The 17,857-nt window shown below is 45.4% G+C and overlaps 1 protein-coding gene across 5 annotated transcripts in view; it reads right to left on the bottom strand.

Annotated features, from left to right (window-relative positions):
* The window catches only part of ENTPD1 (ectonucleoside triphosphate diphosphohydrolase 1), a 34,746-nt gene extending 20,289 nt beyond the window's left edge, over window positions 1-14,457 (bottom strand). The window contains exon 1 of one of the 5 annotated variants that reach the window (XM_065671988.1): window positions 14,375-14,457. Coding sequence is in view for 1 of the 5 variants with exons in the window: in XM_065671987.1 (XP_065528059.1) it covers window positions 14,155-14,170 (16 nt within the window). In the remaining 4 variants the exon portion in view is untranslated. Of the gene's footprint in view, window positions 1-13,353; window positions 13,432-13,494; window positions 13,576-14,154; window positions 14,347-14,374 lie in introns of those variants that run through there. The other 4 variants (XM_065671987.1, XM_065671989.1, XM_065671992.1 and 1 more) reach the window with 4 other exon arrangements.
* Window positions 14,458-17,857: the final 3,400 nt, after the last annotated feature.

Raw genomic sequence — 17,857 nt, 5'->3', positions numbered from 1 at the left:
GAGGTGCTGGCAGGGGGAATGACCACAGAGGAAATGCACTGAAACCCCTCACCACTCACTGCATGGTCCATTCCTGATGCTTACAGCAGTGTCAAAATACACCCTCCCAGTAGCCACCAGTTTCCTTGTACATGCTCTCCACTGACAGCCTCTCCTGCCCTGAAGCGGCTGCCAAGCCTCTTGCCACATCTCAAGGACGTCTTTCTCTGAATCACAGATCCTGGGGATTGCCTCGTGTGTTGAGCAACAAACACTGCTGCTTTCAGGGGCTCACTTCCCCAGCTTCCAAAAACACACCACGGCTGCCCAAAGCGCCACATGTGAGCAAACACAGCAGCCGCCTGTGCTTCTGCAGCAGCGGGAACCCGAGCTTCCTCAGTGTTTCTGCACAGCAAAGCAACCAGCTTTTCTCCTTCAGTTTCACTTCCCACTCAGCACTGAAAACCACTGAAGACTGATCGCAGAAGCACAAACACTGTTCCAGGCTGGTGCAGCATCAGCAGAGCCACTGGCAAAGCCCCTGGAAGATGAGGCCATGGATGTGGAGAGACACACGGTACCCATTCCCCAGCAGCCCTGCATGTGAATGCCTATGGTGGGGACCACTGTTGTGCATACCTGTGCCTAGGATTTTGCTTACACCTGGATTGTGCCACCCCTTGCAAGTGATTTCCAGCACAGATGTTTGCTCTTTTAGAGGAGCATATCTGAGGCCTGCAAGATACCCCGTGAGTTTTCCCTCCCTTAACATGCATAGTACCCATCTGCAGCAGAGAAAACCATAGGCATCTTCCCTCTGCAATTAATTCTAGCAGATGAAGTGAAAGGCCCCTTGCTATCCAGGGCAGAGCAGCAGCCCCACCGCCTCCTTTCAGTAAGCCAAGGTTAAGACTGCTTCCATAAAAAAGATAGCTGTCTAGTTAAACACTTCCCGAACTGCCCCCATACCTCCAGCTGTCAGCACTGGTATCTCCATTCCTCATTGCACAGGACAGGGAACAGCTGGGATAGTTTCTGTCTCCTGCTGAGAGTGCATCTACTGTCTAAGCTTTGTGGAAAAATATACTGATTTCTCAGAGGTCAGCCTTAATAAGTAGGATTCCCACAAACCATGAGGAGAATTCAGCTCATGATATTTGGCATGAATATCATGCTCTGTTCCTAGTGCTGCTACAATTTCCATTTCAAATAGCAGGAAACAAATTACCCTGTGGTATTTCTCAGGAAAACCAGTGGGAAGGAACATGGGACCAAAGACTGTTGCAGGGCACAGGCCCTGACAAAGCTCCTGAGTGTAAGAGAAGAAATACTTCTTGGAGGTTATGTAGATAAGAAGTTCAATATGAATCTAAATTTTCATGGTTAAAAGAGCATCTTGCAAGGGCTGGAGCCTCATGCAGATACGGAACAAAACAGCAAAGGAGTTTTACTGGGTGAATGGGCTGGCACAGGATGTTATTAATCTCTGAAGTTCAGATTACTTATTACTGGGACATGCAGTGAATCCTGTGGAGAATTAGGCTCAGGAAAAGAAACCCATTTACAATCAAGCTGTAGTTTGGCCTTCAGTTGGTATGTCTTCATCACTCCCACCTCAAAGTCCCTGCCTCAAACAGTTCAAAATAAAAACATGAAATATTTTGGATAAGGCAGCACGGGCACAGAGTGGCAACAAGGACAGGGGATGGCCGCAGCAACCACCCATCCTTCTGACAAGTGTCTGAGCTGCCCTGTCTGAGTGCTACATGCAAGGTGCTGCTGTGGAGGCGTTGAACCACCCTCTCCTCTGGATGAGGCATCTGCAGATACTGCACCCGGGACTGGGACAGAGACCAACACTCTCCACTGTAAAAAGCCAACATAATGGAGGTTACTTCAGCTGAAGAAGTGACAAGCTTGTGACATGGCCACTTCAGCAAAGGGGACAGATTTATAGCATGGAAAAGAGCTGCTGTCTGGCTCTGTTAAGATGAGCACAGCCTCTCAGCAGCAGGAATGGCCAACAGACGTGGACCCCCACAAAAGCAGCTACAGGTCTGCTGCTTTTCCCATGCTCTCTTAGCACCATTCTCCCTCTGTGTATGGGAGGTCCCAGGCTCAAGCCAGAGCCCACCTTCCAGCCACAGGATTCCCAGCCCAGCTGCAGCTCTTACAGCAAGGTCATGAGCACAGGCTTCTTTCCTCATGTTTCCTGCAGGAGCATTGAAAAGGTTATTTATTAACAGCTCTGAACCAAAGGAGCAAGAAAGAAAACAAATCCATTTGTAAATCAGCTAAAGAGAAAACTTGTGACTCTAATGGTCTCCTTTGTAATTCCTTAAGTGTGGCCTGGAGCTGCACTGGCATCACTTCTTGAGATGCAGAATCAGCAGAACAGCCCCACTTGTGCAGTAAATAGCCCGATAAGGGCAGAATAGCCGTGAAGAAAAGAACATTAACTTATGCTGTGTCCAGATTTTTCTTGGCTTGTTCCAGGATTTGGGAAGATTGATAGTGGTCAACTTTCTCACCACTAAATACCAAGCAGTGACTCACATTACCATCTACTTCTGTTATACAGGACATATGCTTTCCTCTGGGACAAGGTAGGAACAGGATAAAGAGAGAAAACTCATGCAAGAGTCACCTCAAACAATACCAGTCAGTGCTAGCTGAGCTCCCAGATAGGGCCATAACAATCCTGAATACTTTGCCAGACTTTTTCCTTTGATAACATATCTCAAGGGGGAGAGCTGAGGGGGGAAGGAGAACAAAAATAACAAAACACTGTTCTGTTTAACAGTTACCCATAGCAGAGAAAAGCTGAGTTAAAGTTTCCAACAATTATCAGTACAAAATCCAAAAATAGACATGCAATGTACTGGGTTTTAATTTAAAACTGGCTGGGATAGGACTTCTATCATGTGGATTGAAAGCCGTATGTAAAAGCACAAGGCAACATGATGATAAGATGATAAGATATCAAGATGGTAAGACATGCTAGAACAACAGCATTAAAATGCTCAGTATAGCACTAATACGGATGAAGGATCAAAGGCGTCAAGCAGAAGTGGCAAAGTGCAGTATAATTCATTGGAAGGAACTGCACATTCAGGGTGGACAGATAAATAATATCCAAGGTATCTATGGAAACCACCATCCTACACAGGAAACAATAAAACTTGGAAAAAGAAAACCAGGAGAAAAATAACTCATGCTTCAGACACTCATACGGACAATAACACTAATTGAAAGCAGGATTTGATCCCAAAGAGGTGGGGCTCGCTTAAGGAGATGTGAAGTGTGGAAATGAGAGCTAGCAGGCTGAAGGATAAATAGGAGCTTTATGGTAACCCTGCAAAGAGAACTCTGTGTGGCTGTCATCTCGGAACAGATGTGGGAGCCATAGCTTTAAAATCCATTTATAAGCTGGCTGAGCACACACAGCACTCTTGTTCAGATGACTTTCAGCAGTGGGTCGCCTCCTGGGCTCATGACTGCTCACCCTTTACACAGACACATGGGACGTCAACTTTGGGTGGGAATGGTGAAGGCAAAAGGCTAGTGAGTAGCCTCAGCTTTGCGCTTTCCATCACTGAAAGCATCAGACAGCTTTCCTTGCCCTCCAGTTTTGTTTTGTCTGATGTTTTTGCCGTACCAGTTTCAGCCTCTCACAGCTCAGTTTGGACCTGATGATTATGTTTTTGTGCCACCTATCATACCAAAACCAACAACTCTTAAACTCTGATGAGGTTACCAGTTATAAAGATTTCTCACCTTTTTATCATTTAAGAATGGAATAGTTTTTAATGTAGCTATGATGCAGGAAATTAATGTAGCAACAGCGCAAGACCTCATGGAGCAGGAAGATGTTTCAATGAATGTTTTCAGTTACACTCATTTTCTCACCCGTGCTCACTCCTCCCGTACTCACAGGCACTGAGCTCACCCAGGCACTCTGGTAGGATCCTATGTAAGGTGGGAGCAAGGTTTCCAGATGCCCACCTCTTGGGTTTCTCCTTAGTGGCAAGCTACAAAGTTTTGAGCAGATCTTTTGCCATATTTAGGAGCTAACAGTTACTACAGCATGATCCCTTTGCTTTGAAATCTCTCTTACTTCAATCCCCCAAAATCCTAGGACAGGTGGCTGTTCAGTGCCTTCCCCTCTCTCCCCCTTCATTTCGGGTACCTTAACTCCAACAGTCTGCCTTCCTGCTGGGAGAGGAGGAGGAGGACTTGCACATGGGATGTGCTGAGACCTTGCTGTAATCCATCTGTCATTAGAGCGCAGTTTTTTTTGCTCAAGGAGTCATTTGCATGGGGACTTTATCAGCACTCACGCCTTCTTCTGACAGACCATCCATATGAGGCTTATCAGGGTGCAGGCTGCCAAGCTTGTCGCAAACACCACGTTTGTCAGCGTTTACCCAGTTTTAGTGCAGTCAGTCACATCCTTGGTTATCAACACAGACCATTCTTTTAACCCATGATCTGTTGCTTCTTCTAGTCTTCTCTCTCACACACATACGCTTCCATTTGTGTTTTCTTCAGGCCAGTTGTAGTATTTCTCCTTCTTCAGCTGCATGCCTGCCTCATGCATGGTGTGCCAGGACCTTTGTTTCACATGTCATCATCACGGCTGCAAACAGGTCTCCTTGGCTTGGTTAGGTTATGGGGGACTAATAACACCAAAGGAAGCAGATTTAAGGGCTGGTCTGGGGACTGCTCCTGCATGCAGCTCTGAAGCTTGGATGTAGCCAGGTCTCCTCCTTGGGAGTTGTGGCACAATATGTGCAAGTACAGCACCAGAGGTGGTCTCTTGGAAGTTAAAGGATGCTGAAATCCAAGAGAGGAACAATGCAGCCTGTCCCTGGGTGTCACTACCAGACTCACAACAAGGGATTTTAGTCAGTTTACAGATCTCATTGACAATGTTAGAGCTGGAGCTGTTTTCAGTCTGTCACATGCTGAGCAGCTCCCAGTGACAATACAAGGCAAGACCATTGTCAATAATGTAGTGCAGATCTGGTAGTGTTCCTATGGCCAGACTGGCAGGGCAAGGCTGGCATTCACCTCAGCTTCCCCCCATAAAGCTCCTGGTGGGACAGGGTAACTGCAATTATCCCATACCAGAGCCATAAGACTCACAAGGAGGCTTTTGTGTGCACACATTTTCTCATGCTCATGTCACGGCCTTGAGTCCAGCCTTCTCTCAGCACATACACACCAAGCAAGGCCAGGACTGTCTCACTGCTTTCCCACTGTTCCCAGGCTCCCCGTGACTCTGTGGCTTTCACAGCTGACTCCAGCTCTCAGCACTGCTGTCTGCCCGCAACATATGGGGAGCTAATACCAAACAGGTAGTGCTGTAGCCAGCCATCATACTTTTCCGTCTGTTGAACCTTAGCCTTTCCTTAGTAACAAATCATAACATTAAATTTGTCACAGTGCTCTCCACCCGTATATACTGCTAAGCAGTTTACACAGGTCAGCACCATTAACTCCACCTGATGAAAAAGCACAAGGAAGCAGCAGATATGCTGCTTAAGGCATAAGGCATAAGATACGCCTTATGCTCTGCCTCTGGACCACCTCACCCAGCCTGGGAAGCTCTCATGAGCCAGGGCTCGCAACATGATCCCTCCTGCAGAGAGACAGAGTTCCCAGGGTCTGGAGAAAGAGCGGCATGCTTTGGCTGCACCTACTCTTAAATTCATCTTCTGTCATTTTGATATATTCTTTCATGTTTTGCCAGACTAATAGCAACTTGGAGATTATCGGTCTGGTAAAGTACACACAAGACTTGTGCTACAAGATCTATGCAGTTCTGCTGCAACTTTAAAAACATGGGGAAAAAATGGAAAATGTATGTCATTTAGTTAGGAGAAACATGCTGAAGAAGAGAAACAGACAGCAGAGCCTTGTAGCAAGAGAGAAGGCATTCCCTGTTTCCTTCCCAGAGTCTGACTTCAGAGGAGGAGGCTGGAGAAACCAGTAGACTGAAGAGAATTGTTTACTACTTTATAAAGGTGTCAGGGACTAACAGCAGTCCTGCTGCTGTGTTAAATATAATCTCTATGAGATGGTAGTAAACCTAATGACTAACTGCTACACCGCACCAGAAGTTCCTGAGATGTGGTCTGCAATATATTACAATGTATATTTATGGTTACAGTCTCCTGAGAAGTAGAAGCACAGAAGAAGCTCTCCAAGATCCGTATTTTCAGAAGGGCATCTATTCCCAGCAAGGCATATGGGATCCAGCTAGTATTCACACAGACACTCAGTGGCCACAACACTAGAAGGTCCTTAAATTGGCAGAGAAATTACTAGTCTCTGGAGCTGGAACATGCTTTGTAACTTAAAAAGCAACTGTGAAATTGCTGTCTTTAACAAGAAGTTCATAGCATGGGGCCAGGTTCTGTTGTAAACCACTATTTTTAAGATGAAGTACAAAGGCTTAGCTCAACGGTTGAAGCTTAACGGTTGAAGCTTAAAGGTTCTCTTAACTCCTCTGTTTTCTCTGGCACAATAAGGGCCTATCCCACCTCTTTTGTCATGGTCTTACCTTGTCCTTGTATAAGTGCTGATTCCACTTCTAATTTTTCCTTTTACCAGGCTACTGTTAAGGTGGGTTAAGTTCTCTGGTCAGGCTGAGCATCATGAGACAGCACGTGCAGACCAGCAGTGGTCTGACTGTCCTTTCCATCAGGCAAGGTATGTGTAGCTCAATCCTTCAGGTGTTAAAACAATTGCTAAACTAATCTTTAAACTTGTAACCAATTCATTTAAAAATAAGGTCTTAATTCTCTCTGGTTAGTGACAGAATAAATCCTAAACAACACTGCTAGAACGTTCTTTCCTTTATGGCTTTCACGCTTTTTGCCACAACAGTATTTCTAAGTCTTGTAAACATGAGCCTGACCATCAGCTTTACCATAATAAAGTTCTTTTCAGCTTCAGCTGGTCTTGTGTTTACTGTAGTCTTAGACAAAGCTGACGCGCAGTAAGCTTCCTATACTATTTCAGGAAACCAAGATTAAATGTATAGAAGCTGTAGATCAACTTATTTGGCACATTCAATTCAAAGCAAAATTGCAGATTTCCAGTGTGATTCCCACAAAGTAGCTGGAACCAGCAGCTAAGGGCTGATGTTGGCAAAGAGCAGATGTTCGCTTTGGCAAGAACTGCTACCATTCTGGCACCAAGCAGGTAGGAGGAAGTGACAACAGAGGAACAAATCCCATTCTTTTACCTGTCCCCACCACCAAGCCCATGCTCTATATCAGAGCTCCATCATCCCTCCTGCTGCATACCTACTCCCTGGGCTTTGCCATGCACCATGGATGTTTCCATCTTATCAGCTGCAGGGTCTCCTAATTCTCCACATCCCTCAGTTTTGGAGGAGTCTCCCCTTATTGCTACAGCCCAGGGAGGAAGGTGCAGAGGCTGCTGCCTCCCCTGCCCCCGCTGCTGTGTCACTACTAGTGAATGTTAGAAACCACAGCAGCTGTACGGCAGTTCCTGCTGCTCGGCTGTCGAAAGCCCTCAGAGCTGCATAAGGAACTGCTGCGAAACAACTGAGGTGTGGAGGTGGTTTCTGTGTCCTGAGCTGCTGACTCACCTTTCTCAGCCAGCACACAGCTCAAAGGCCACTGGTGGTTTGAGCCTTGGCTGCAAGATTGCAGACAGTTAATGAAAAAACAAGCTAATTCTCATTCCTCTGTAAAAACAGGTACATTTTCTTTTCACCCTCTCCGCCAAGAATGATCTAGCAGTCACCTCCCTATACGATCAGAGCAAAGATTATCAGGAGGATCAGAAACAGAGCAGAGAATACAAATTAAGCCTTTAACTTGTACTTATAAAAATGTTCATTCAGAGGTGCAAGTCTCAGCCTGTAAACCATTCAGTCACCACATAACGGTTACTTTTTTCAGTCAGAAGAGATGTAGTGTGCAGCTGCATGGAGGTCCCAAGGGAGCATGGGACAGTGTGGGTCAAACTGGTGGGCACGTGTCTTCTTGTACCAGGAGCTTAATCACTGCCTACAGAGCATGTTGACATTACAAGGGGAATTTAAAAGGCAGTGTGAAGGCAGACAGTGAAGCAGCTCTGCAGATCCTCATGGATAGCTCTTCTCAAGCTGGAAGGGATCAGTAAAACCCAAAAGGGTTCAGACAAGAACTGTAACAAGCAGAGCTTGTAGGACTGCTGATGGTGGCTGAGCACTGACATAGTAGTGACAGCAGTGACTGCTACACTGCCTGCATCGCCTCTGAATGGGTACTGCCAGCATAGTGCAAGAGACAGAGGGACAAGGAGCCCCAAGAGCAAGTTAGGAACTTATTTTTCCAGCCACATTTGGGGGGAGCTAATGCATGAGAGGACGTGAGCAGATGAATTTGTTCAGTGTGCACTTAGTCTATTCTGTTCCCTTCCATCTGGTCTCTCACACTTTTTCTCTTAACTCATTTCTTAATTTGTACTGCTAATGCAGCACTGTTTCAGAGCACAGGGCTGTTTTTGTGTCACTCCTTGTCTTACAGTGAAGACCCCCCCAGTAACCTTAATCTGAGTGACTTTTACCCTTTCCTCCTTCTGTTCTCCCAGAACGCTGACAAATGTGGTGTTGGCTTTCAAGCCAGATGAGCTGAAAGTTATTGCAGAGAAAAAGAAAATGGCTAGTGTCAAGGACAGATGCCTTGTCTCTTTCAGCAGCACAGATTTATGCCAAATTACGCTGGCTGTAGAAGTGCACCCTTAGGCTCTGCTATTCCCCAAATCAGCATACTGGCAACAGCTCTGTGGCTAGAAAATGCTGATGGAAGTGCCTGCCGTAAAGCTTCAGCCCTGCTCGGGAGGGGAAGTTTCCACTGAGCTGAGAGATGAAGTCAGTCCTCACATGTATCTGACAAAACCAGGAGAATACAATTGAAGAAGAGGTTCCCATCCAACTCATCTTTCACAAAATGAACAGGGGTGCTTCTCTTGTGAACATGATCCAGAATTTTATAATATAAGTTTGATCAGTGTTAAGCAATACTAATCCCTCATGAGTTAGCTCCCCAACCAAAGTAATCTCAGCAATAATCTCAAAGTCATCCACTTTACCCCAAAGTTCAGCCTAAACACTTCTGTCCTTAACCCCATCCTAACCACCATAAACACAGGTTCATTTCCAAGTTGAGAACCCAGCTCCTGTCTCAACACACTTGCAGCTCCATGGAATACTGTCATTGAGCATTGGGCTAGTAAAATGGTACAATACCTAGCCAGACGGCATTAACCTCATAGTCAGGTTTGCTAGTTGCTCCCAACCTCACAGATGCTAAAAGTATAAAGATGTCTTAGAAAAAGAAGGAATGTGACCAAGCCTGACGCTTTCGCACCATGCTAAACCAATTATAAAACTTAGAAAAGGCCAAAAAATTTTATCAATTATTACAGCTTTTGTAACCCTTCTCTTTTGAGATGTCCCACCTCTTAAATTTATTCTTTTCCCTCTAGACGTTCTGAGAGGGTTTTCTGCGTATTTCTGGTAATTGCAAGTCTAGAGGCAAACACAGGTTGCAGTGGTCACAGTAAGGTTGACTAGAGGACAACCTTCTCCATCCGTGGTAATACAGCTTTACACACAATATAAGAAAGCAAATAAACTATAAGTTATGGATGTCATGGATATAGATATAGATATATACACACGTGTGCATACATATGCACACTGCTCCATTTTTTTCCGGACAATATTGTCCAGAAATCTTTCTAGTCTATTCAGTATCTGAATGTCCAATTTTCCTCCCAGAGTTGCATTAGCTGTGCTTTTACAAGTTTGGCTTGAAGCCTATTATTTGCTCTTTATGTTTCCAACCACTCTTGGCTTCTTTAGACTTTTTCTCTGACTTAATTGGTATTTGTACTGGTCCTCCTAGTACTGACAAACTCCATCTGTAAATCAGCAATGATTTTATACTTTTTAGATCATTATTGAGAATGTCTAATGCCATCAGGCCTCTTGCAGAATACCTCTGAAAACACAGCTGTTTAATAATGATTTCCTTTGATAACTATTTTTGAGGTCTGCTGTTATTCAGGTCTCAATCCGTTAGTTCATTCTTTGCTGGAGAGTCATAGGGAGACTTCTGTAATCAGAACAACATCAGAAATGAATTTATTGCTGTGGAGAAGTTTAAACATGGGAGATATTAATATTTACTGTTTTCAACCACATTTGCTATTTCTGAAAAATAAAACAAGTGCAAATAATTAGTTGGAAAATAGACCAGATAAAAGACCACTTGCCTTCCCAGCCCTACACTTGTAACCTGCCCTGTGGCTATCAAATACCACCCATGGAGATTAGCTCTTCCAGCTCCCCTTTTATGAGGTGGTTCCTAACAGTCAAGGATTTTGGTCCTTAGAAGTCCATTAACTTGCAACCCAGATTTATTCAACATTCACTCAGTTTTAAAGAATACTTGCCCTCCCCCCTAAAACTTTGATGAGCCTCCAGCCTCATTTGAAGACATAAATCAAGAAGAGGACATTAGTAATGATAACATATGTAAGACAAAATACAGCCTTTTTTTCCAAATGAGGATCACACCAGGCTTGTTTGACATCTATTTTGTTAGGACAGTTGATTTTGTAAACAACAAAAAGTCTTCAAGAAAGCAAAGACAAATTAAAAGGTCCATCAGTACTTGAAATACTACCCCTCCTCCTTACAGATGCATTCTTCAGCCAAGAAAGGAACTTAAAGTTCTTGCTGCAGATTCTTACAGGCAGTACTATCTCCATTCTAGGATGCAGACTAATATAAGACGCAGATTAATATACTCACTTGAGGGGACCCATATGACTGCACAAATTACTTCCATCTGGGATTGATTGTTTTCTTTTTGATGCGTTTATGCCCATTATTCATTTTGACAGTGTTATCCATTTCTATCTACAACATTATTCTGAAAGCTACTTTGACAAGTCTTATCCTCTACCAAAATAAAAGAACATGATCAAACTAGCCATTACACTGGGGAGATCTACCAAGTAATTTAGACAGAACTGATGTAAAACCAAATTGGCAATAGGCTATCCAGTGCCATACTGCTGGGATATTGGGTAAACAAGAGCATCCTTCCCATTGCCTGGGATATCCCTAGTGTTCTACTCTAGTTTGTTGAAAATTAACGTCATAAAGCATAAATCTTTTTATAAGTATTTAGCACATTTAATTTCAAGCTGTTATAAAACTTTATCACCAACTCTCCCCACTCCCCCAATGTTAATACTCAGAACAGGCTACTTAGTTATAATAATTAAATGAAATATTCCTCCATATCAGAATTCATTTTATCCCCCCCAAATTTGGAAGAATATTCAACCAGCAATTATGTGGGCTTTTTTTTCCGGCATCATCACTAAAATCTTACACTTATGCAACTGCTAGATACATTATTTTGTTTCTAAGGCACACAAAATGCCTCCTTTGAATTGTGCTTGGTCCTGCTAACTTTGGATTTTCCCCTTACATCTTCACTTTCTCAGAATAATCTTCCTCAATTCACACTTTGTGTTTTCTATCAGATGTTCTCCATTTCCTCTTTGCCCACTTCCATTCCATTTACTTGGGTTAACTTCTATTTGCTGCCTTCACTGCCTGAATGAACTAGCCAAAGTTATCCTCATTTTTCATTCCATCAGGTTTTATTACCATTCCATGCTGGAACAATCACTGGTCCATAGAGAGGAGTCAGCCAACAGTGGAGATTGATTCACCATGTATATAGAAGCTCCAAACCAGAGTTACTACCTCTTGTTCAATTACTTTTATGCAAAAAATGTTAGAAGGCTTTCTGCTTTTTACTGCTGTCTGCATGAGATCAGTATCATTCTTTCCCCAGACTGAAGCCCCTCCTATGTTTTTCAGTAATGTATTTTTTTTCAGACTGTCACACTTTCTGCCCATGAAGGTATTCATACTGATCACTAACACAGTCTGTTGCTCTGTACAATTCTGCTGCTCACCCCAAACAGAATGTCTTACTTGGCTGCGTTAGCATATTGACCCAAATGTCAAGACAGAACTGACAGTATCGGTATTTAAAATGCAGGCTTCCTAAAACCGAAGAATAGCATTTCAAGCCTGTTTGTTACATCCCTGTGGACAAGACTCCCAGGAAACAGGTCTCTCACTGAAACACTCCCTGGTAATTCCTTTCTGATGAAAGGACATGCCGTCAGTGTGCATTCATGCCTCATTTCAAGGTGGAAACTTTCCTGTTGGCTGATGGATAACTGCCTGTCCTGGACTCCCCCGAGCTGAGCCTATTGACCGCTGCCTCTGAAGACATACTGCAAGAGGTGTTTTCAAAAACACTGCCTCGTGTTTTCTTCTCCCACACACAAAATGTGGTTTCTTGCTATTTATTGCGCTAATTTTCATTAGGCTCTTGCAAGATGACTTGCATGTTTTGCAGGTCAGCCCATTCTGACACCATCACCGCCTCTTCTGCAATTAGCACAAGCACTAACTGTCGACTTTCTTCATTTTCATTCTGTCTCTTTAAAATCCCACTTTCTAAAAGAAGGCTCATTTGGTCCTCTGCTAAATCAGTTCTCATCGTCTAAGTTTCTTCTCTGTGATTCCTTACCTCACTAGAAAAGGCATCTTCGTTCATGCATTATACTTCATTTTTGGAATGAAACTTTTTAAAGACTGGTTTCAAAGCTATTCTTATCTCCCTTCTCAGCAGAGGCAGATTATTTCTACATATTTCCAGCTTCACTCATGACTGCATAAACTAATGAGCTAACCTTCTCCTTCTGCCAGTCTTTGCTTTAAATTTGATGTACGTCAGACTGAGAAAATGCTTCTTTCCCTCAAATGCCGTTCATTACATTCTACAAAATTAAAAACTTGGAAAAGTCTAGTTTACAATTTTATCTATTCCAAGAAAAGAAAAAATACCACATTTTGATTCCCTGTTGTCATAACAATGATAAATGAGAGAGACTTCCACCTGGTACTGAACAAGAAACTATCAAAATAGTGGAAACTATTACCCCCTAAGCTTCTCCCTCAATTTAAAGGCAAAGTTTCTGCCCAGATCTTTCCCCAGTTTACTGCTTCTTGCCTATTTGTCTGAGTTCCTGCTTTGTGTTTAAAAGCCCTACACAGAGCACAGTACTGTCAGCAGTATAGAAGGATGGACCACGCTGCAGAAGTTGCCATAAACAGAGGGTAAGGCACAGATAGATAAAAGCTGATGCTAAACTAGGAAATGCTTCTGCCAAACGTTAAGCATGACTAGTGCTGCTACGTGCACCGTGCCACCTGATTATAAAATGCAAACCCTAGTACAAGACGTGTACCTCGTAGAAAGATTACTGTGCAACACACATCTCCAGGTAATGCCGATTCCCTCCCAGATCCCCAGGGCCGCAGTTAAAGCGAGGGGGCTCGCCGGAGGAATGCCCCTCTCCCGAGCCGGCTCTGGCCTGGAGTCCACGCACCGAGAGCCCCCCGTAGGAAGCACAGCAATTCCTCCAGCCTCGGGGCTATGGCTTTCCGCCGCGGTTTCCTTACAGCCGGTACTTCCACTGAGTTTTTGACCCCACCATGCGCCGAGTGCTGTTCTCGGCGCAGCGGGAGCTCGGCCCCAGCTCCGCGCTGCCACCGCCGGCACTTCCCCAGCGCGGCGGGGAGGGAATCCCTCGCACTGACGCGGCCAAACTTCTGCAAGACGCCGGCGCGGAGCCTTCGCTCCCGCCCGCCCCGCTGCACCGCCCGGGGACCCGCCGGCCACCCCCCACCCGTCCATCGCAAGTTAACGTTGTCGCTTCAGACGCGGCTGGGAGTGCAAAGGCTTGATGATGATGCTGGCCGGGGGAGGACTGCGGCAAGGCTGCACCCACCCGGGCGAGCGCCCCCGCGGAACCTTCGCCCACCGCCGGCAGAGGTCCGCGGGCGCGGAGGGAGGGCCCGGGGATGCCGCAGCCGCAGCTCCCTCCTGAGTGGCACATCTCAAGGAGCTCCTCATGAATATGCAGAGCCTCCGCCGAGCGCCGGCCGCGGGATGCCGCCGCCCCGGGGGTGCCCCGCCGAGCCCTGCCTCCCCCCGCCGCGGGGGTCGGGGCTGCTGCCGGAGGTCAGCGGCTCGCTCCTCTCCTTACCCTTTGGCTCGTCCATCAGTGCCGGCGCTCGCTCCCTCCTTCCCCTCTCTCCTTCTTCCTCTCTCAGGCTCTGCCGGCTCTGAGCCGCCTTAGTGAGAGGTGCTCATGAAAATGGGCGCTTTAGTGGTCCATGGCTGTGGGAGGGGTTAGTTTAACTCTACATGACTCAATCCATCTAACTTGCAGGCTGACCTCCTGCTTTCCTTAAGGCACTCATTACCTCCGCGTTGCCGCGTTACCAGCGCCTTGGGCTTCACCGCCGGGCCGGGGGATTCCGCTGGGCCGGAGAGAGCGGTGCGCGCCCGGGGGCAACCCGAGGGGACGGCAGGCGCTGGCTGCGCTGGGGCCGCGGTCTGTAGCAGGATTTCATCGCCAGGTCCGGGGAAAAGAGGTCATTCTGGCTGCAGAGAGAAAGTATGTTGTTAGTTTTGGTGTGGCGCTGTTGTTACCTCCCCCCACCTTTGTTTTTTAATTTCTTAATTTATTTGTTAAGTTGCAGAAGACTGAGTAGATCTCGTCCATGCCAGTGAGGTACACAGAGAGAACTGTCCTGAGAAAATACGACCTTCCTTGTTTCCAGGCATGAGGTCCTGCCCGCAGAAAGAAAAAAAACCCAACAAAACCCCACAAACAAAATGACCAAACAAACATAAAAACCCAACACAAAAGCAGCCAAATTTGCAATAACTGCTCACAAGTCACCTTCTGCACCTACCTGCCCCATAGCATGAGCTGATATCTCTGGGTGCATCTCCTGGGGAACGTCAGGAAAGAGCCAATTTTGACTACTTGCCTGGAAGGCCTGAAAGGACCCCTCTCCCTCCCTTTACCCCTGCTGAGCCCTTGCACACCTTCCAGGTTGTAAATAAGAAATACAGAACAGTGCTGCAAGAGTCTGAGCAACTTTTCTAGATAGCCTCTGACATTCAGGCCCTGTTCCAGGCAACATACATGCCCCCACGCTCCTGCCTGTGGATCTGTCAGCCTCCCACTCCAAAGGAAGTTGCCAACCACCTTTCAGTGGCTGCAAACCAAAAGGAAAGGAAGTTGCTCTTTCACTTCTCTCTCAGAACAGTGGCCACCAGCTTCCCAGCACCTTCCCTGCTGGTCACCAGAAGGGTGAACTCACAGGAGCACAGGCTGCTCTCAGCATCACCTGCCATGCCCTGCCTGTGCCACAGCCTGCTCCCCTCTCAGGGGTATCACTTTATCAACTCATCCTCCTGCTCCTGGGGCTTCTCTCTGCACACTGCCCTGCAGCCAGACATGATCCAGCTCATCACCAGCTTCCAGACATCTTGCCCCAAGGAGAGGCAAGAAGAGCAGGGTCCTGGTTCTGGGACCTGGAAAACCACATCTGCACATGGGGTTTCAAATCCCTTCTGTTGCTGCAGCCCCATCACAAACAAAGGCTGGTTCCTTTTCTTTTACAAACAAATGTTGACCTAGCCTGTATTACTGCAGTCTGATAAGACAACACTCCTCCTGGGAACAGGAAAATAAGGATCTACAAAATAAAACCATCTACACAATTAAGGCTTGACTGGGTTAAATTCTTTCTGAATTACTGTCAGCTTTATTCAAAAGATCAAGGAGCCATGTTTCAGCAGACAAAGCTGCAGGTGGACTGTGTTTACCATCTTATTCAGAAACAATTGCTTGGGAGGCACAAGAGAGAGCTGACTTTACCTCCAGTGATAACAGGGCAACGTTTGTAGAGGGTTTAGAGTGGCAGAGATGGTTTAGAGTGGTCACCTGAACAGCAAGTCTTTTAAAAATAAGAGTGTAAGAGTGTAGCTGATGCAATGCTTAGTTAATAAATGCAACTTCAAAAGCCTTTACTGTACTGAATGTCGCCTGGAATGTGGGACTGATTTTCAAATGGTTGTGCTTGCACTTGCTGCCTTTACAGCTACAAACTTGAGACACTCAGTCAGCTGGGCTTATTGAAGATCTCACCTAAGGGCTGAGGAATCCAAATTTAACAAGTGGAAGAAATCTATACGGCCCTCTCAGAAAGACAGAAATGACTCCATGCCATGTGTAGCACGTCTTATGATTGCTTGGACAGACGTATTTCAAGTCCTTTAAAGTTACTTATGTCTCTACAAACTACAATGAGCTCCTTTTATAACAAGTCTGCCAGTGACAGGGTGTTGCATTTTAGGTGTTTTTTTTTTCTTCTCTAAGAAAATTCAGCTTCAAACTGAGACAGATGAAATGTTTATGGGAAAGGATGGGACATCATTAGTCAGTGATCACAAAACACTCAACATCATTTACATGTAAGAGGAAGTTGTCACCTAGAACATAAAGGCCCCCATGAGGAAGGGTAGCAGGGAACTGTAATAGTTATGGTTTACCACATCCATGTACTAAAACCATCCAGGTCCTTCACAGACCTGCAGGGAACGGATTTCTGTGTTGAAGATGATCTACTTGAAGTGATGGACTGAGAAAGATGTGAATAACATTCCTGCAGCTGCAGGAGCAGAGAACAATGCTGCACACTATTTTGCAGCTGTTCAGTTTATGTGTAAGACTGTGATGAAAGAAACTTTCCCCCTTTGGCTGTGACAGAGGATTGGAAGGATGGACTTTGTAGCCTCGTGATATGACATGCAGACTTCCTTTTCCACAGAGGGTCAGATCCAGATTCGCTAGAGCAGTCTGGTTCTGCCTGCTGATCCTTCTGCCTTTGGGCAAGCATCTGACTGCAATTCACAAGCCAGCAAAAGGCAGCAGTGGATGGATTCTGTGTCATTTCCATAAGAAAACAAAATGAGGAAAAAAAAGCAGCCCCAAGGCAGACGTTTGTGCTCAGATAAGGCTCCAGACAGTGTGAGGAGGAAGCTTGAAAACACAGAAATAAATTAAAAAGAAAAAAAAAAAAAAAGGAAACCAGAAAGCTCAGGATGTCAGGATGAAGTTTCCACACATCTTGAACAGGGGTAAGAAAAGCAAAACAACAGCAGAGTGCCATTTGTCTTCTCCTAGGACAAAAAGAATAGAGCATCCTGTGCAATTCTGGAGAAACAAAGGTAAGTCTTAAACATCCATCTTCTTCCTAGCCATGGTAAGAGCTTACTATCATTCAACTTGCTCCTCTTAAGTTTACACAAGTTATGTGCATTTGCTTGTGCCTAAAAACATGAAACTTTATAAATGTCTAGCTTTTGCTGTTTTGCAGATGAGGTATGCTGTGTTTGGGACTCAGAAAAGGAGAAAGAGTGAGAGAGCACTGACACACACATGTTAGTTTCATTTCCAGCAAACAGGAGACAGAAGGAACTGAGGCGATAACACTGGAATCTAGGGCCAGAGCCCCTCTGCTTTGAGATGGGGAAGGAAACAACCATAGCAAAAGAGACTAAGGGAGCCTGGGAACAAGCCTACAAGCATTAGAAGCATAAATAGTTTGTTTCCACAGAAAGAATTGGTATGAAAACAACTCAGATATTTTAAACAGAAACAGGCCGTCCCATCACCCATCTCAAGAGCAGTATCAAAGTCATCTGTGTCTATGTTTGCTTAGGGACATGGCCTGGGGATATATTTTGATGACAACGAATGTATGCTTAAGTAAGAGTGGAGTGGCAGCTTCAAGAAACTTTGTGTATAAACACTGGCCTTAGCAGAGATAGGCTGAATATTCCTCAGGCTTTCCTAGACATTTAGTCGCAGGGTGCTGGTTCATGTCACC

Source organism: Lathamus discolor, chromosome 3, assembly GCF_037157495.1.
Source record: "Lathamus discolor isolate bLatDis1 chromosome 3, bLatDis1.hap1, whole genome shotgun sequence".
Classification (NCBI taxonomy): domain Eukaryota; kingdom Metazoa; phylum Chordata; class Aves; order Psittaciformes; family Psittacidae; genus Lathamus; species Lathamus discolor.
This window is presented reverse-complemented; position numbering and strand designations above follow the sequence as displayed.